This window comes from Homarus americanus, unplaced genomic scaffold, assembly GCF_018991925.1.
Source record: "Homarus americanus isolate GMGI-L3 unplaced genomic scaffold, GMGI_Hamer_2.0 scaffold29478, whole genome shotgun sequence".
Lineage (NCBI taxonomy): Eukaryota > Metazoa > Arthropoda > Malacostraca > Decapoda > Nephropidae > Homarus > Homarus americanus.
This window is the reverse complement of record NW_024747997.1, coordinates 505,711-526,889: the sequence shown is the minus strand read 5'-3', so window position 1 is coordinate 526,889 and position 21,179 is coordinate 505,711. Positions and strand designations below refer to the sequence as shown.

General features: G+C 40.1%; 1 protein-coding gene across 2 annotated transcripts in view; it reads left to right on the top strand.

Moving 5' to 3' along the window:
- The window catches only part of LOC121879907 (SNF-related serine/threonine-protein kinase-like), a 70,700-nt gene that overhangs the window by 32,428 nt on the left and 17,093 nt on the right, over nucleotides 1–21,179 (top strand). For both annotated transcript variants that reach the window (XM_042386696.1, XM_042386695.1), the window contains exons 3-9: nucleotides 5,181–5,320; nucleotides 8,119–8,300; nucleotides 8,750–9,021; nucleotides 9,444–9,585; nucleotides 16,119–16,328; nucleotides 16,793–16,927; nucleotides 18,430–18,556. In XM_042386696.1, the coding sequence (XP_042242630.1) occupies nucleotides 5,181–5,320; nucleotides 8,119–8,300; nucleotides 8,750–9,021; nucleotides 9,444–9,585; nucleotides 16,119–16,328; nucleotides 16,793–16,927; nucleotides 18,430–18,556 (1,208 nt within the window). The remainder of the gene's footprint in view (nucleotides 1–5,180; nucleotides 5,321–8,118; nucleotides 8,301–8,749; nucleotides 9,022–9,443; nucleotides 9,586–16,118; nucleotides 16,329–16,792; nucleotides 16,928–18,429; nucleotides 18,557–21,179) is intronic.

Sequence of the window (21,179 nt, the reverse complement as noted above, 5' to 3'; positions counted from 1 at the left end):
AAGAAATGAAATTAATGTGTTTACGAATAGGAAGATTGAGTAGTGTAAGATAGAAGAAACAAGTAATAAGGGAGGAAGAGAAGGAGGATTAATGATGATGAGAAATACAGTAAAATCAAGAGAGATGACGCACACACACACACACACACACACACACACACACACACACACACACACACACACACACACAGTGGATGAGATCACTAATGAAAGGTTATAAATGGAAAGAAATTTGAATAACATTGATGGCAAGTGTACAGGCTATGTATGTATGTATGTATGTATGTATGTAATCACACACACTATACGGTATTGTCTTTATGAGTGTAATTACAGAATACAGTTGTTTTTTTGTATTTTTGTTTTATATTATTAACATTACAGTATTTTTCGTATGTCCATCTTTCTACTCTTATTATCATCATCGTCATCATCGTCGTCATCATCATCATCATCATCATCATCATTAATTAATACTTCCTCGGAGGTGCCTAAGACTTATACAATTAACTAAATCCTTTTAGTAAATGAAATAAAACAGAAATATTGGACCAAAATTATATGGTATCCTTAGATATTTTATGGAGTTCTATTTTGATACATTGAAATAGAAACAGCATCGCCATTGAAACAAACGGGGAAAAAACGATGTAAAATGAATGAAACAAACAGATAAACGATGTAAAATGTATGAAACAAACCGATAAACGATGTAAAATGAATGAAGTGTTTTGGTGGAAAGGAAAATACATGTAGAGGTTAGGAGAGAAGAGTCTTAGTGGGTACAGAGGATGTGGGACGGTGGGACGGGGGGAAATTAAATTGAATCAGTTTCCGCTTAAAAAAGGAAAACGGTGTGTTATGTTTTACAGTGTATTGAAATAAATGGAACAAGGCTTTACACACACACACACACACACACACACACACACTTATTTACCTTTGACCAGAGAAAATTTACAAATTTAAGAAAATTAAAATATGTACAATAAAAAAAAATGATAAATATTAAAATAGAAAAATAGAATAAATTAAAAAAAATATATAATTATACTAAATAAAATGTAAGTAAGAGTTTATTTGAACGTTGAAGAGGATAATTTGAATACTTGAAGAGAATTGTACTGAGAAATATATAAATCTTGGGGAGGTGAGTTTTAGGTCGTATATATTGAAGGAAATTTCAAAGCATGTTGGAATTATGAGGTGAGGAGGAGGATGGGAAGGAGGAAGAGGGAAGGATGATGGGGAGGGAAGGATGATGAGGGAGGGAGGGAGGAGGGTGATGAAGGAAGATGATGGATGGGTAGGTAGGTAAGGAGGGGAGGGGGTAATGGTAGGTTAGGTATTCAGTGGTAGTTGTTAGCCAGTGCAGTTTGCGAGTTGTCCGGTCTTCCTGGGCTACTCCTTGTCACCAGGTCATACAGCTCGTTAAATTCGGTGTGTGATTGTTTGTGTTAGCGACAGAAAGTTCACGTCCAGGTGGCCTTAAAGCCTGAGAGAGAGAGAGAGACTCAATCACAAAATTAAAACCAGCTTTAATCCCAGTGCAACAATTGTCATATAAAAATGTTGTCGAATTTACTCTCGTGTCGCTAAGTCTTTGTGTGTGGTAGTTTGACCTCTTGTGACCCTTGCCCCATAGGTCATAGGACTTATCATGACCCTCTGACCTGTGTCTTTAACCTCATTTGTTCCACTTTGATCTAATGTGACCTGAGCTGTGTTGAACTCAAAGGCCTTTAGCTAATGTGACCTTATTTGACCTATTCCGTTTTGAACTCTTAGGACTCAACATGAACTCATCTGATGTTGGTTGTCAGGGAAAAACTGTGCAGGTAATTTCCCCCAGACTCCTGATACGACATAAGTTTCCCCCGCCTCCAGCACCACTGTCTCTCCCCTTCCCCTGCACCACAATCTCACCTCTCTCTCCTCAACACACACCTCTACACCTCACCTCTCTCTCCTCCAACACACACCTCTACACCTCACCTACCTCACCAACACACCTCTACACCTCCCCTCTCTCTCCTCCCACACACCTCTACACCTCACCTCTCTCTCCACAACACACCTCTCACCTCACCTCCCTCTCCCTCCCACCAACACACACCTCCTACACCTCACCTCTCCCTCCACCACACACCTCTACACCTCACCTCACCTCTCCTTCACCACACACCTCTACACCTCCTCTCTCTCCCTCCAGCTACACACCTCTACACCTCACCTCTCCCTCCACCACACACACCTCTACACCTCACCTCCCCTCTCCTCCACCACACACCTCTACACCTCACCTCTCCCTCCACCCACACACCTCTACACCTCCCCTCCCTCCACCAACACACACCTCTACCCCCTCACCTCTCCCTCCACCCACACACCTCTACACCTCCCCCCCCACCTCTCCCTCCACCCACACACACCCCTCTACACCTCACCTCTCCCTCCCACCACACACCTCCACACCTCCACCTCTCCCTCCCTCCCCCACACCTCTCACCTCACCTCCCTCCACCCCCACCTCTACACCTCCCACCTCACCTCTCCCCTCCCACACACCTCCCCACCTCCACCTCCCTCCCCTGCCCACACACCTCTACACCTCCCCCTCTCTCTCCCTCTGCTTACCTCCCCTCCCCTCTCCCTCCCTCCACCCCCACACCTCCCCACCTCCCCACCTCTCTCTCCCTCTTACCTCTACACCTCACCTCTCCCTCCTCCACCAACACACCCCACCTCCTCTCTCTCCACCAACACACCTCTACACCTCACCTCTCCCTCCTCCCCACACACACCTCTGCCCTCACCTCTCCCTCCTCCACCACACCTCTACACCTCCACCTCTCTCTCCTGCCCACACACCTCTACACCTCACCTCTCCCTCCCCAACACACACCTACACCTCACCTCTCTCCTCCCACACACCTCTACCTCATCTCTCCCTCACCACACACCTCTACACCTCCCACCTCTCTCTCCTCTCCCCACCTCTACACCTCACCTCTCCCTCCCTCCCACCACACACCCTCTACACCTCACCTCCCCTCTCTCCCTCCCACCAACACACACACCTCTACACCTCACCTCACCTCTCCCTCCCACCACACACCTCCTACACCTCCCACCTCCCCACCTCTCCCTCCCCACCAACACACCTCTACACCTCACCTCTCTCTCCCTCCCACCCACACCTCTACACCTCCCCACCTCTCTCTCCCCCAACACACCTCTACACCTCCTCTCCTCCTCCACCAACACACACCTCTACACCTCTCTCTCCCTCCTCCTGCTCCACCTCTCTACACCTCACCTCTCTCTCCTCCACCACACACACCTCTCCCCTCACCTCTCCCTCCCTCCCACACCTCCCCTCCACCTCTCCCTCCCCCCACACACACCTCTACACCTCCCACCTCTCTCCACCACCTGCACCTCTACACCTCACCTCCCCCTCTCCCTCCCACCACACCTCTACACCTCACCTCTCTCCTCCCCTGCCCCACACCTCTACACCTCACCTCACCTCTCCCTCCCTCCACCACACACCCCACACACCTCTCCCTCCCCAACACACACCCCTACACCTCACCTCCCCAACACACACCCCACACCCCTCCCTCACCTCCCACCACACACCCCACACCTCACCTCCCTCTCCTCCACCAACACACACCCCCACACCTCACCTCTCCTCCACCACACACCTCCACACCTCACCTCCACCACACACACCTCCACACCTCACCTCCACCAACACACACCCCCACCTCTCCTCCACACACACCCTACACCCTCACCTCTCCCTCCACCACACACACACCTCACCTCACCTCCCTCCACCACACACCCTACACTCCCTCCACCAACACACACCTCACACCTCACCTCTCCACCACACCCCACACACCTCCCACCCCACCACACACCCACACACCCTCACCCTCCACCACACACCCACACACCCTCACCCCACCACCTCCACACCTCACCTCACCCTCTCCCTCCACCACACACCCCTACACCACCTCTCCCCACCACACACCTCTACACCTCACCTCCCTCCACCACACACCTTTACACCTCACCCTCCACCAACACACACCTCTACACCTCACCTCTCCCCCAACACACACCTCACCCCTTGGCATGACACCCTCTTACCTCCCACCAAAGTCACTCATAATTGTGTTGTCAGAGAGAGACATTTTACTCTTTCTCCTGTTGTTTAGTTTGGTCTCTCTTGTTCTGTTACTGTCTCTCTTGTTCTGTTACTGTCTCTCTTGTGCTGTTATTGTTTCTCTTGTGCTGTTACTGTTTCTCTTGTGCTATTACTGTCTCTCTGTTGTGCTTAACGAGGGATATTCTACACGCGAACTATTGTTATTGTGTCTTTTGCGCCAGGGAAGGAGAAGGTCATGCGTGTCGTCATAGCGGGTCACTCGTCTTACCTGAACCCTTTCCACTAATTGACTGAGTGATTGATTGGCTTGTGTTACCTGTGTGTGTGTGTGTGTGTGTGTGTGTGTGTGTGTCAGAAAGAAAGAGAAAGACATATGTTTGGGTATGTGTGTGTTTCGGTGTTTTGATTGTGTGTTTGTATGAGTGTTTGTGTGACGTAACTCGCTACAGTTGGTGGATATGGCCGTCACTTTGTCATACTTGAGCTGTGTTGAGGTGGTGGGGATGGCAGCTCATTGTTCGTCTTTGCTTTCATTCCCTTGTGGTCTGTAAACAATTTGCCGGGACTCTTGTTTTGAACGATGTTAAAATGTTAAACTTAATAGGGATTTTGTTGTTAAATAAGGATTAAAAGAAAATTAATATGTAACTCTGACGCTTTAATTGGTACGTAAATGAACTTTTTTTTGAGGTGTTTTTAATAAATGAAAACTTGTGAAAAATCGATTCTTAAATTAGAACTTTGTGATTTTTTAGCTGATTTTTAAATACCTTTTATGTAACTTGGTTTTTTCTTAAGTGGTTTTATTATTGAGGTCTTAAACAGACTTTATGTTTGAAGATGAAAGGCTGTGTGTAAAATTGATGAGTCATTTATTGGAAGTGTTAGGTATATTTATTTGTTAATTAGTTGATATATGTTTACTTATTATATTACTTCATGAGACTGTTTTGAGAGATAATAATAATAATAATGATGTGTTGTGTTGCAGGTGCAGGTAGTATGAGCGTGGGAGGATACGATGGCAAGATTGCGGGGCTGTACGACTTGGAGGAGACGCTGGGACGCGGCCACTATGCTGTCGTCAAGTTGGCCAGACACGTCTTTACCGGGGAGAAGGTCGCCGTCAAGGTGGGTAGCTGTGATACACACCTCTCTCAGTGCTCTCTATCTATGGCTTTACACTGATGTATTAATGTATTATCTATAAGTAGTGGTGGTAGTGGGGATCGACATTGCCAAGGTGAACACACACACACAGTCAAACATGATGACCTCTCACCGTAGACTTATTGATGCGTACAATATATACTGACATGGCTGCTCACGAGTAATGATTCATTATGTAAAGAAGGACAGCGGTAAACCAGACAGATATTTGGTGTCTGGACAGTGGGATACCGTCAATAGAGCACATGAGTTATAGCAGCAGGAGTGAATGAGTAACAGGGAGGGAAGTGAGGGACGGGGTGTGTAATGTGTTTGGTGTCGGTGTGTGCTAGCGAGGGGGAGGGACGGTAGAGCGTTTATTATTATTATTATTATTATTATTTCATTGTATTGTGTCTGTAACGTAAAATTATATGATAATTGGGAGGATTATTAGGTTAAATGTAGTTTTGTTTTATCATTATCTACATCGGTTCTGTTTATGCTTGTTCGCACGTTATGTTACCAAGTTCACACTTCAAACCTGGTCAAAAGTGGACGCGGTTCAAGGTCAGCTAGATGTCATGTTTGTTTTGGTCGAGAGTCCAGTAATTATAGTCCTTGTCGCGAGAAATTTTTCCACACCTCGGCCTAAGTAAAATCTTAACACCTTTTTAAATCTGTTGACCACAAATTTTATCCCATCTCTGCGAAAGACAACGAAAGTTGGTTAAACGCGAAGCTCAAAGGTCACTCAAGAACATTGACTGAAATAATCACTACTAAATATTGACAGATGGGAGACGTGACCTTTCTTCCCCGACCACCAGACTTATCAACACAGACCATCATGATAAATACTGTACTTACTGTTCTCATAGTCGTCTTCCCGGAACACAATTAATTATATTAAAGATGCTAACTAGGAGAACATTTAAGTCCACTGAAATAATGAGATAATTGGCCTCGCTAAGTAGTGTGTTAAACGACATTGACCTTGTCTCACAGGAACCAACTCTACAGGGAAGGTCATTAGAAGGTGAACTGGAATCTATTTTAACCCCTTATGTACGGGGGTCTGTGCTGAATGAAATCGTCTGGCGTTGGTTAAATAAAATACTAAAAGTGACGTACCTGTAGTGAAGGAGTTGATATGTTTTTGTAGTTTTATATGACGTCTTCGTTCCCATATAAACAGGTGTCTACAGTCATTTAGATAACATAACCTGAGGCAGCACTATGGCGGTGTTTTAAGTAGTTGTTGGTAATTTCTACATACCTATAGATACTTCATGTGAAATCAACACTGATGCTTTGAAAAACAATGAAGACTTTGACTAGGTAGCCAACACCTGTTATAATGAGCTGTGTTGATGACTTGTTGTTCAGTCGTGCAGCAGCTGTTTAACACCTGTCAGGCATTTGTAGGTGAACGTGATATAGTGTATAACAGAGATGAAGCATATGTGGCTGAATAAATTATGTATAATTTCAAAACTATTCCACAGTGAGTATAATAATTTAAGGTTGTAAGTCGGTCTATGAATGAATACCTGTAGGGTGTGTGAGAGATGGTGGAGACAACATGGTGGCCACGGGTTAGACTGGGGCCTCCCCATCGAGTTGAGTATTTCGGGGATGTGATTCAGCCCAACAATAATGTGTTTTTAGAGAAGGAGTTACAGTATATCTCAAGTGGCGTAAACAGTTATATAAACATGGGGTTCAACCTGCCTGGGGGGAGAGTTACGTAGTTTAAAAGATAGTGTACCTGTGCTGCCTAAGTTGATGCAGTGGTGATAGTGATGATGATGGTGATAATAATGATAATAATAACTTAATACTATTAATAATAAAAATAATAGACAAGTACACAAAGTAACCATAGAGATTAAATAGACTGTTCTTATAATAGCAAAGGTTATGTAATCATAGGTATACCTGATGTGAGGTGTGTACAGCAGAGTAATTAAGAGGTCACCTGCTATGCCCACTCATGTAAAAGAAACATTTAAACAGTACAAGTGGAGGAGAAACAGGTGCTGTGGAGGAGTGGTTAGGTTAGTGTTAGGTTTGGTGAATCTTGAGATGGAACAAGTTGAGGGGAGGTAATTTTCAGATGATCCCAATTTGTTCTGTTATTTTGGCTCTTATTATTTGACTGCATGTAATAATGACGTAATTCAGGAAAAAAATAGTACCTGGTAATTGTTTTATTTCTATTTAGGATTTTTTTTTGTTAGGTTAGGTTATATAGGATTGGGTTAGGTTAGGTTGATGTAGTGTCGTCCTCTGGGGTGAGTGTAGGGAACAAACACAGTGTAGGCGGACAGGTGTGGTAATTTAGTTGGGAGATGCACCTGTAGTGGACCACGCGCTGATTATGGGGTGTGTCAAGGGGTGAACTATAGATGGATGTGCTGGAGCCTCGTCACTGAAGGGAACGCCACAGCAGAACAAGTTGTGTCTCTGAGGGAGAGGGAGAGTGTTGCCAACCTGCGGTATAACGGGAAAGGATTTGTAAGAGAAAAGGGGGATTATGTTGTATGTTTTTTACTGTTGAGGGTTGATGTTGTAGGTTAAGTTATTACCTTTACCTTCAACCTTGACACCTGCCCTTAATTGTGTTGTTTAGGTGAGAGACAAAATGATTGTGGACCTGGTAATTGATTTTGTGAATATCTTGATATATCTTGTTGCCGTTGTTGGTTAAGCATTGTACTTTAAGCTGCTTACCTTCACCCTTATGTCTGACATCCTTCCATGTTTGTGTTGCACAGGTGATAGACAAGATGAAGCTGGACGAGGTGTCGCGGGCACACTTGTTCCAGGAGGTGCGGTGCATGAAGCTGGTGCAGCACCCTAACGTGGTGAGACTATACGAGGTGATAGACACGCAGACCAAACTCTACCTCATTCTGGAGTGGGCGGACGGCGGCGACATGTACGACTACATCATGAAGTAAGTCACTGCTTTATACTACCTCCCGTGTGTGTGTAAGTCAGTCAACATTGAACCCCTGACATGACTCCTTAAATAACCTTAAATAAACATATTGAGATGCAATAATTATGCTTAATGCTGAGTATCTGACTTAAGAAATGAAATACTTCGGTAGGGGGAAGTAACACATTACGAGAGACACACGGTCTTAGTTGTTGTCCATAGTATGTGTTGAGGATGGTACACACTAGTTACATGTGTTATAAGTATGAGGCCATGTAGTGAAGTTGTTACATATTAGGTGTTATTAATAAGTGGGTTGAGGTTGTTACACATTAGATGTAGATGTGAGGCCATGTGTTGAAGCACCATAGGCTAATAGCAACAAAATATGTGTTCAAGATGGTATACAATAAATATAATGATATTTTAAATTGACTGTTGAAATATTTATTTGTTCGTGGCAGACATGAGAAGGGCCTGGACGAGGGTGCGGCGTGCAAGTACTTCCGGCAGATCGTTCACGCCATCAGCTTCTGCCACAAGCTCCACGTAGTGCACCGCGACCTCAAGCCCGAGAATGTGGTGTTCTTCGAGAAGCTGGGAATGGTGAAGCTCACAGACTTCGGCTTCAGCAACAAATTTTGTCCCGGGCAGAAGCTGGAGACGTCGTGTGGCTCTCTGGCGTACTCAGCTCCTGAGATTCTGTTGGGTGACTCCTACGACGCTCCTGCTGTTGGTCAGTTCTGCACAGTTTGTTGTATTTTGGTCTTTGTAACACTTTGATGAGGAGGGATGGATTTTTTACCCATTTAACGAAGACAAGTTAATCTTCATCTTATTGTCTGGTACTTTTGATCTACTATACTGTGCCAAACTTTGAACTTATTTACTTTAAATTTTTCTTTATTTTGATTGAAACTGAAACTTTTTCGGACGTTCCCGCTTTTATATTGTGATTCATAATGTTTGTTGAACTTTAATGTCTGCAAACTAAATCTAATATTATTCTTTTCTCTTTTATATATATTGTTCATACGTTCTTGTGTTAGTGTTTTAAACATAATTAAACTTTTCTCACTTAACCATAGCTTATTAAAAAGTATACCTTGGGAGTGAAAAATATATGTTAACTAACGACTTCATTGACTCCTCCTTCAGACATCTGGTCGCTGGGGGTGATCCTGTACATGCTGGTGTGTGGCCACGCGCCCTTCCAAGAGGCCAATGACAGCGAGACGCTCACTATGATCATGGACTGCAAGTACACCATACCGGAGTATGTCTCAGAGCCCTGCAGGAAGTGAGTACTGTTCCTCTCTTATATCTTGCTGTTGGGAAGAGGAGGAGGAGAAGAAAAAGAGGGATGGTGGAGGAAGGGAAGAAAAGGAGGGACAGGTTGGAAGGAAAAGAGAAAGGAGGAGGAAGGGAAGATAAAGAGGAACAGGGTGGAACGGGAGGAAAGGAAGAAAAAGTGACTAAATGGAGGAAGAAGAAGGGAAGAAAAAGAGGGGCTGGGTGGAGGAGGACAAGGAGGAGGAAGATCTGTTGTTGTGTGCACCGTGGTAGAGTGGAGTGGACCAGTATGAAGGAGGCTGCTGCAGTGTGAGGTGTGGCGTGTCACTGTATTGTTGACGTCCCTCACACTAGTACCTGGTGGGTGAGTGTGAGTGTGACAGGAGGGGAAGGGAGCCAAGAGAGACACACAGGTCGTTTACACTGTCTATCAGTAGATGCTTCTTTCTGGCCTTGTGTTAAATAAAAAGCTATATAAAGACGCCCACGAGAGAGAGAGAGAGAGAGTAATTATCATTCAGCATTCGTAAAATTAATAAGTTTTCGTCTGCTACTCAATATTTCACTAGACTGGCAACTGGTGGCTAGTCAACACATAATGGACTCAATAATTCATCCACACCCAGATGAATGTAGCCTCATTACACCAGCGTTGATTGGTAGGTATTCAGTATGTGCCTTGTTATTAGTGTGAGTGCTTTGTGTGAATATTTAACCTTGATACTTTCTATTGAATGTTTGGGTTTGTAGAGCTTGTTTTTTTTTTGGGGGGGGGGGTGCCTTATAAATATGTTAAAACGTGAATTGTAGTCCGATTTGAACATAACTTATTAACAAGATTATGTGTAGTTTTAATCACCCATGACTTGCAGGTGTCTCATTTTTATAGGTAGTTTTCCTAATCTCCAATTAGGTTGAATCCATTTTTATTTATTTTTATTTGCCGACACTATCTATCTATATACATCCAGTATCAATGGAAACTTGTGTCATGATTTTACCGGATAAATATTTTTTATTAATCTATCTATCTATACATTTATCGATTTATTTGTATATCTATTTATCTCTATCTCTGTTAAAGGTAATAATATACAGTACCTTCTAAACACTGTTACCACATTTAGGATAATTTTATGCTTTTAACATTATTTCGTGAATAATTTTTCCAGTTGGCATAATTTTATCGTTACTAGTAATACTGTACACTATAGCGTAATTCTTGCATACCTCGGGTTTCTTCTAATTTGGTTAAATATTTAAAAGGTCACATAAATTTCTTAAAATACTTAACTACATAACCCACATGGTTTAACGTCTTTTAAAATAACTAAAACAAGTGTAATTTGGGGAAAAAATCATCAAGCACCTGGCACATCTACAGTACTGTACTGTGAACCTATGGGATCACACTTTATGCATCCCAGGGATCAAGTGAACTTTGGGCACCCCTGGGTCATCATCTGAACTCTAGGCACCCCAGGGATCAAATTAATGTGGGAGGTTGGGTTATGTTAAATTAGGTTATTAACACAACTCAATCTGATCCCTTACCAAGGGGATACAGATTTACTCTGCTGTACTTACATCTAATTTTCAATGTTAAAAAGGAAATTAGGAAGTAATAATAATAATAATGAGTGATGTATTAGAAAGTAATACATTAAGCAATTAATCATATACCATATTAGCACATTTATAGTAAACTTTCTGTAGGTGAGTGACATTGACATAAACGAAGGAATATTTTGGCTTTTTGGCATTGTGGAGTGTGTGAACAGCCTAGACCAGATTAACCCTTCTTTGTACCCGGAATAAAGTGGTTTAAGCCAGGGGGGGGTTATAATTTGGCCTGTTCAGGGCATTGATGACAGAGAAACAATGTCAACAAACATAGCTTCATGGCCGAACACATGAAGACTTAACCTTGTTTTTGGTTGTCACAGGCGTATTCATTATCCAGGTAAACACAATTTTAACTTAATTTAAGTGTCATAAGAGTGTACGCGTCTCTTTCACGGGAAAAAACTTAGGAGTGAGTTTGATCAATTTTTCCACTTTAGTCCTAACGAACACTCGAGACTGTCAAAGGAGTCAAGTGATTCAGTTATTACTTTGGTTGTGGAAACAAGTTCAAGTCAGGCTACTAAAACAGGTTCTGGTTACAGACTACACCAGTGTCACCAGGTCTGAGTTTTATTCTTTAATATTACTTGATATTAATTATAAGGGGCATGCAAAGTAGCTACCAAACAGGGAGGTACTACCGCCTGGGAAGATATTTGAAGCATAATGTGTTGTCTAATGGTAGACCCTGTTGCCGTATGGTTTCTCAAAAAATTGTGACCAAGCCTCGGGTTGCTGATCTGACTTTCTGCCTCATTTACACACAGTTGCAGGGTCTCAATTGTTTCTCTTACTATTGACAACACAACATACAAGTACATACTGTATATTGTTTCTCAATCTTGATTTATTTTTCATTTTTATATTTATTTCCGGTTATTATTATTATTTTTATTTTATTTTATAATTTTATATAATTTTATTTATTATTATTATTATTATTATTATTATTATTATTATTATTATTATTATTATTATTATTATTATTATTATTATTATTATTATTATTATTATTATTATTATTATTATTATTATTAGTATTATAATTATTATATTTTTGCCTCCCCAGGCCCTGTATTGGGTCATTGACCTGTGCTCTGGTGGGCTAATCCCTATAAAAAAACTATAAGTTGTTAAGTAGTGATAGAATGAGGACTTAAAAGTCTTTTTACCACCACTTAACAACTTAGCCCCTCGATCAAATTCACAGTGGAATTAGAAAGTGACTGCAAATTACCTTTCCTAGACTGTCTGAGCCACATAGTAGGTAACACCTTTAAGTTCAGTATTTATAGGAAACCTACTAATGTGTGTTCATATATTCATTATTATTCTGCCCACCATAATAGAGTCAAACAGTCAGTATTCTCATCAATGTTTTTACGTGCTCTACGAATATGCAGTCTGGAATTCATTGATGAGGAATATAAATATATCTATAATATTGTTTTGAACCTTAAGTACCCTAGATCTTTTATAGACAAATGCCTTAACATTGCTAAGAATTTTTTTTATATAACTGATCCTAAACCTCCCCATCACAATAAAAATCTCTTAGTATTACCTTTTAATAAAAAAAAATATAAAATTCCTCTACAACTGAAAACCTGGAAAGTAAATGTAACATTTAGTAACTAATGCACTGTAAAACAAATGCTAATTAAGAAATCCCCCAACAATGCAGGTGTCTGCATTTACAAGGTTCCTTGCATGGAATGTAATATGTTCTACTTAGTCAGATGGGAAAAGAGCTTATAACTACTGTAGACTTAAACAACATAAATATAGTGTTAGGACAGGCCAGGAATCCCCTGCTCTGTTCATTCTTATGAGAGATAATAAGCTTTGCATTGACTGTGATAATGCCTCCTTAATATTACCTTGTACTGTAATTCAATTGTCAGTAGGAACATTGTGTAATCTAGTCTCATTAAACATACCGAATCTGTCAACATGAATTTGAGCAATGGCATTTAAAAATTGGACAATTGTGTGATTAAGAAGATTTGTAACCAGGTGAGAAGGTTGGGTCACCCTACCTTATGACCTGATTATGGTGGACACCTGCTGTCTCTTGGGATTTGATCTCCTTTACTGTATACATTAGCTTTGTCAACAATTACACCTTAATCTGTACCCACCTCTAAGGAAGTGAATTACACGAAAGTGCTTAATAATGGCATGGACACCTGCTGTCCCTAAGGAGGCGCTCCGAATCAGAAGGGGGTGAAGCGACAAATTCAAAAAGCTGAGAAAAACGCATTTAAAGTTTTTCAAAGTTCAAACAACCATAACTTTTTATATTTTAAGCTAGAGGGTTAATTTTTTTTTCGTGCAGCCCAATCCCTCTCCTAGCAAACTGTGAAAACTGGAAGTTAGTACTGTGAATAGTTCTTATTTTATCACGAGTTGAATGAGAATAACTACCCGTGATGTACAGTTGTTTGAACTTCAAACAAAAAATATTGCGTTTTTCTGGAAAATTTTCTTATTATTGTGGGCTGATACTGTAAAACAAGTTAATGATCACCAAAAACAGCACTCGTCTTACACCACACCCCCCCATAACCCCCCCTCAATAAAAAAGAAATTCAGTAGTACCCCGCTTAACGCGGTCAATTGAACCCACAGGGTACCGCGTTAAGTGAAAACCGCGTTAAGTGAACAACAGAACATATGGGATTAATTCCAATAGAGACTGGCCCGACCCCCAAACTCCACTTTTTGACGACACACAACTATGTTGTAGTAAAAATTTTATCTTAACTTTATGATGGTATGCACACACAATTAATAATTAAGAGAAATATCAATAATATTAGGTTTTTTAACACTTGCATTAGTAGAAAAGATGGCTGGGCACACAGGGGATGGGGGGTTGGTTCCGAGGCAGAGGGCAGATTATTGGCCCTCACCTGTATCACTTGTATCAATTGTATCACTATCCACCACAGAGGCTTGCAGGGCCTCTTTGTCAAACCCTCAAAGTCCATATAAGTCCATATCCTCACTATAATTATCACTATCACTGACTTGGGCCGGCTGTGGTGGGTGGCGGGTGAAGAACTCGGTAATGTTTTGATGACTGGGCGACCTTGTGCGCATCGTGCCCGCGCCGCTTCCCGCGTATATGATGAAAAATTCCGCGTTAAGTGAAAGTTCAGCTCTGGCGAGGCACCGCGTATATGATAAAACGCGTTAAGTGAAACCGCGTTAGGCGGGGTAATACTGTAATAATAAAAAACTCATTTGCCTATCAGTATTTATCTTTCCGTCCCTATTATTAGCCAAAGATTTATAATATTGTTAAATAATATTGTTAAGTGTGTAATAATAAGGAAACAACACTTCACTCATCCCCCCACCATTAACCCCCCCCCCAACGTAATTAACATACGAATACAAAGGCGGAGAAAGTTGAAAGTTTGCATAATCTTTGGTAAAAACAGTATTATGACAATAGTATTACCATCTTACTTTGTTTAGTTCCTTCATTTTATTATCCCTGAAGATCGTAGCAACTTGAAGTTACGTAAATCCTGATGAGTACGTATTACTTTAATGGCCTCGTCATAATCAGTCACGTACTGATCAAAGTCTTTCTCTTCCCTCTCTAAAAATCACCACACAGATTCTTCATCAACTAAATCATTGATTATTGATGCCGACAACAGTTCAGTTTCATTATAAGACTGAGTTATGGGCTCACTTTCACTAGCAGTCGTTGGGTCAGGCTCACTTTCATCACTCTCAAGGTCAATACCTCAATGCTCAAAGGTCACAGAAGTAGAACTACCACCCATTCTGAAACAGGTCGAGTGACATTACTTGGAAAGCCTCGAATAACATTGACCCCATGGCTCATGATCCATTTTGGGGGACTGTACATGTATAATTAATAGTTACTCAAATAAAAATCATAAAACAATGAAACTTACCATAAACTTGAGTTACACCATCAAAGTTCATGGGTCGGCGAGAATAAACAACGAATCACTCCAATCCCCTGTGGGAGTCTCATGGGTGGACACATGGCTTATGAAAGTTACTCCACCACCACCACATTCCTCATCCTTGTTCCTCAAAAGTCCCCTAAGATTCACTATTCACATTTATATCATTGTTACTATGCATGGGAGGAACATCCTTGTTTCCAGAATTAGATACAGTACACAGTAATGGGGTAAATTTTTACCAGTGTGGGGTGCTGCATATGAGCGGATGCGGTGCATATTTTACACGGGCACTGTCCATCCATTACTAATGTGTGAGAGGCCTACACTACCTCAATTTAGTTGCCAAAAGCATCCACAAAGATGCTCAGCAAATACAAGGCATGGGGAATTTAAATTGGGCCTGCAAGAAATATATCACCAGGGGTTAAGGGTTATTTGTATGTTGTCAGTTTGAATGTAGTACAATATTTGTTTACCGATTGGACATAGCTCATTGACATCAGAGTGGGAGGAGCTAAATTTAGGTGACAAAGTCATCTGGTGTCTTATGCATAAGTGTCTCAGTCAGATATGCCACCTCAAGATGTACAATAAGACCGAGAATATTGTTGAAATGCATTATATAAAGTATGTGAAACATGACAGTTTATTAGTGCATTTATATGTGGTTGTAGAGAGTGAGTGTACCGGGTATGTAGGTATATTATTAGTTAATGTTAGTATGTTTAGGTGTGAATAAAGGTACATATGAATATTTATATAAAAATACTGAACAGTACAGTGTACTTTAATTATAATTCATTTATTATTTTTAGTTTTATTTTTAACAATCAGTTTTTTTATTTCTGTGATAATATAAATTCCTTTCAAATGTTCATAGTACAGTACTAGGGTATTGACTTTTCTCTGACAAATATATAAGACTTCATATTTATTGCTGTCCCATTTTCTTCTTCAGGTTGATAGCTCAAATGTTAATCAGGGACCCTGGAAAACGCTCCACCTTAGAGGACATTGCAAGTGACCCCTGGCTGCAGGAGGGATGGACAGTGGACCCAGCAGAGGTTCTCCCCCTGGTGTCCCGGCAACACCTCACAGAAGAGGACCATGCTCATATCATACACAAGATGGTGTCCGGCAATATAGCATCAATGGAAGAGATTCTCGAGTATGATCTTGTATCTTTTTGCCTTTTCTTTTTTTTTTTTTTTACTTGCTCTTCAATAATTTTTTTTACCACATTGATGTAGACAGGAAAGCCATATGCATTTTTAATTCCTCCATTGTTCCTGGTAAGTTTGTCCTTCATTGTCCAGTGTCAGTACAGGAGGAAACCAGAGTACCCAGAGAAAACCTGCCTTCTAGCACCCAACTTGGGGATTAAACCCGGGGACACAGTGGTGGGAGACAAGCATGTTACCGGTGTACAGTACCACCAACGCCCCAAAATCAGCTGCATACTGATTAATAAAATGAAAATGTTATTGGTTTGAAGTTATTGTATTTGTTGAATAAGTTACTTCAAATTGAAAAAAAAAAAAAACTTATATTTAAAGGATAATTATTTTTAGAATAAAGCATGCTGTAAGTATTAACCGCTGGATATTTTATAGAATAATAAATACTTTTCAGTGGACTAGACAGGAATGAGTACAACCACATAACTGCAACATATTTTCTGCTGGCGGAACGCAAACTTCGTGCTCACCGGCTCCAACAAGCTGACTTGGCCAAGAATTCTGTCACTAGCCCAGTGATGTCTGTCAGGTAAGCACTGTTTTTTCCAAACCTTAATGAAATGTGTCTTACATGAGGTGTACCGGTGTTAGTTAAAAGTTAGAAACAAGAGCTAACACTGTTTTGTTTGTAGAGTTTTACCTTGAGTTTATTTGACAGGACTTTAGTACCCGTACAGTGATATCTCCATTAGCCGGAACAATTGGTTTAGAGCACTTCTGGAAATAAAAGATTTCCGGGTAACGAGACGACTCTCAAAACCGGAAAAAAATCCCATATCCCTGGAATTTCCAGTTTTTTCTGGTTAACAGAAAAATTATCTCGGAAGTTCCAGAAATTGCGCATTACATTATCTGTCAAAGCCGGAAAAAATCCCTCATCCCCGGAATTTTCCAGAGTTTTTCGGGTAACGGAAAAATGTTCTTGGAAGTTCCAGAAATTGCCCGTTACATCATCTCTCGAACCTGGAAAAAATATCCCCCATCCCCGGAATTTTCCAGCTACCGGAAAAATTTTCTCAGAATTTCCCGAAAATGCGCCTGATTTCCATCTCTCAAACTCAGAAAAAACTCCCCCATCCCTAGAATTTTCCGGAATTTTCCATGTACAGTAAACCCTCGATAACTCGGCACACATGGGGCTCTGGCCTTGCTGAGTTATCCCAAATTCCGATTTATCGAGGCATTTCCCCCATCTTACAAAAATACAATAAAATATTATTGACCCATATATGTGTACATGTAATTACTAAATGTTAAAAGGTAACTTACGAGCACTGCAGGCGAAGAAAGAAGCATCATAGTAGGTGACAGAGGCATGGTAGGTAATGCAGGTAGCCAGATATGCCGAGATTTTCCCAGATAATTTTATATATCTTGGCATTTCCCGAGTTATACTATCATACATTCCGAGACCATATCCACGCCGAATTATATGAAAGTCCGAGTTATCAAATGCCGAGATATCGGGGGTTTACTGTATCGGGAAAATTTTCTCAGAATTTTACGGAAAAGTGACCCTCGGAAAATCGTTCCAAAAGCCGTAATTTTCCAGAAAATTCTGGCCTTGGGAACATTTTTTCGAGAAAATTTCCATTCCAGGTTTGAAGAATTCCAGCTCATGGAGATATTACTGTATATGACTGTACTTCATTACACATGTGTGTAAATTCACAAAACATTTGGACAAAGCCTTGTAAGGAGAGTACATATAGAAGCAGGTAATAAAACAGTGCAAATTAGGTAACTACAGTAGATGGATAACTGTATACAGTACTGTACATTGAGTGAAATAAAGTATTTTTCTCACACTTTTAAAGAATCCAGATAACACAAACTCTCCCATCATTTGCTGCTATTCATTGTCTCTCTCTACTGTAATGGTGTCTGCTCAGATATCCCCTGTATTGAAACAAAATACATTCACCTTGCTGTCTTCTCTGGAGTGTGAGAAAACTAATCACTAACTCCCATATAGCTGTGTATGGTATATAACCTGAAAAACTAATATTTAATTTATTTTCTCTTTTTCAGGAAATCTGGAGGTAGCTTAGATGAGAGCACTATACAGAACACATCAGACACCTCAAGGTTCATCCAAGGCTCACAACTTTTCAAGGATGACATGGCCAATGGTATCCTTCACAACAAATTGTCTGAGGTGAGTTTATGTGCTGGTATAGCTCATATGCTGGTATACAGTATACTTTCATATCCTAATTACAGTATACTGTGGTGAATATTTATCATTCATTATTATTTATACACTTTTTGCGAGTCTTTATTGCTGTCATTATTTAGAAGATCTATATAATGTACTGTACTGTATACTGTACAGTATATTATGTACTGTATATGAAAGAGTGGAAAATGGTTTGGAAGGAATATATTGGAAAAATTCACTGGATACAGACACACAATAAGAAAAAAATATTTACTAGCAAAGTATTCCCTTGAGAAAATGTGAGCATATGATTGGGCAGGACAGTAATATGAATGCATTGTGTTAATGTCAAAGATGTTCTGTCAGTAATAACACCATAGTTTGATTGGTGGACAGACAGGGTGTGAGGGGACAAATAAGAAAAAAAAATAATAATAAAAAAAGGGGGGAGGGGGCGGTAGAAATGAGGTGCCAAGCAAAATGAGCCCAAGTTGGAAATACTGCAGCCATTGTGGATACCAGAGCAGTGTGACATTTCCATAGTGAAGAGTTAAGTTGCCCATCTGCCTTTGTGTATTTTTTTCAGAGCCAATGTTTATGAGAAAGAATTGTTTCAGACTGGTTAAAAATGATTGAATCTACTGACTCACTGGGCAATTTTTATTGAAGTGAAGGCAAGTTTAAAAAGAAACTATGCAGGGGAAACAGAATACACAATACTGGAAACTTATAAAATATTGAAACTTATAAAATATTGAAACTAATATTGCTGTGCAGAAGAAATGACAACCCACCTTTTTCTCATGTGACCAGAAAATATGTTAAAAAGAGAGAGAGAGAGAGAGAGAGCAAAGAAAATATATGAATAGATACAGGAGTTAGAGTGAATAACTGAGAAATAAGGATAATGTGTAACATGGCTCAGCATTTGAGGATATTAACTGGTAAAATATGGTCAAAGAATATACAGTAGAGTATGTCTGGACAAGGGATGGTGTAGGAGGAGACTTGTGAATTAAACACACTAGAACTTCACGAGAGTCTGAATTTATATGTGAAGGGATCAAGTGACTGTAAAGGCCAAATCAACTGGACTCAGTTTTGTGTTCTTGACTGGTGCGTTATGTAAAGTACGTAGATTTTGTATAAATCCTTAAGAGTTCAGTGTAAGAAGTTGGCCATCTTTCATACCTGGAGATTAGTTTGGTACAGTAATATTGATTAGTTTAGTATTTACTAGGTACAGTATGTGGTAAGCCTGGGACCTGCTGGAATATGATGGGTATTACGATTTTGTGTGTATTGTTTGTTTATATATTTTATGATCATTTTTATTATCAGTATAAAAAGGAAGTTGAAATGCACACTTGTATTACTGTTAAAGTGTGTAAGTGAGTATATTTGTTGCTAAATGATGTGGTAGGAGTGGAGATTAGCTTGCCTCAGGAAGGAGAGAGGGGCTTAAAAAATATGTAAGTAAACTCTTTTTAAACCAAATTGATTGACACAACTTTGGGGATTTCTACAAAATTGCAAGATCACTGGATTACAATTTGTCTCCTCTGCACTTTATAACATTGGTTTCTAAATCACTTCTGAAAAGTCTTACTTAGCTTTCAAAATAAATGGTGGGTTTTATGACAAGCTGTATTCCACTGTTAGTAGTCAGTTTTGTAGTGTTTCTGCAGGTATGTAATTTATTGTCCCTTTTTTTTTAGATTTGTGTGTTGTCAGAGTTTACATTATATTCTTTGTTTGAATAATATATAATATATCTTTGCAGTAAGTTTCACCCAAGTACATTACAGTAATTCATATATGTCCTGTGTTATGTTGGGATTTTAATGCTATATTGTTACAGTTTACAGCTTATTTAGTTAAGTAGGATGAAACCTGAATTACTTGACATCATGCATGTCCTTTGCATTCAACTGATGGAGATCTTTGACTCGGTATCTTGCAGCATAATGGAGGGCTTATGAATGGTGGGCAGGGCTATGGAAAATTACTTGACCGTCACCGAATCACCAATGGATACTCTCCTTTATTGCCAAGAATTCGGAGAGATTTTTCGGACTTATTAGAGTGAGCGAAAAGGGGGAAAGCATTCTAGTCAAGTGGGTTATGGCTTGTTGAGTGACTACTTTATACATGCATTAGTAATATTAAATATTTCCTGAGGAAGGGAAAGCATACAGTGTGTAATATGGAAGGAAAGGGAAACAGCATTAGTATTTTGAGTCATATCTAGTCTGAATATTTGAAGAAAAAAAAAATTAAACTCATTGTGAAAACATTAACCATTCTTAATGGGCCAAACAATAAAATGAAACTGTCTGCTTATTTTTTGAGAATACAACACACAAACCTATTAATAATAAACGTACAAGGCACAACACCACTTTTGTGATTGACAATGAAAATAAAAGCACAGTCTCAGTATTAACAGAGCTACAATGCAGTGTGAATACTGTACTATACAATAAGTCTTCCATTTATTCGAGTACTGTATGTAGGACAGAAAAGGTGTTCCTTAATCAAAAAAGCTTTAGTAGTATGTAATAACAATAATGATTGTAATGGTAAATTAATATTGAATTTGCCATACATTCAGCTACAC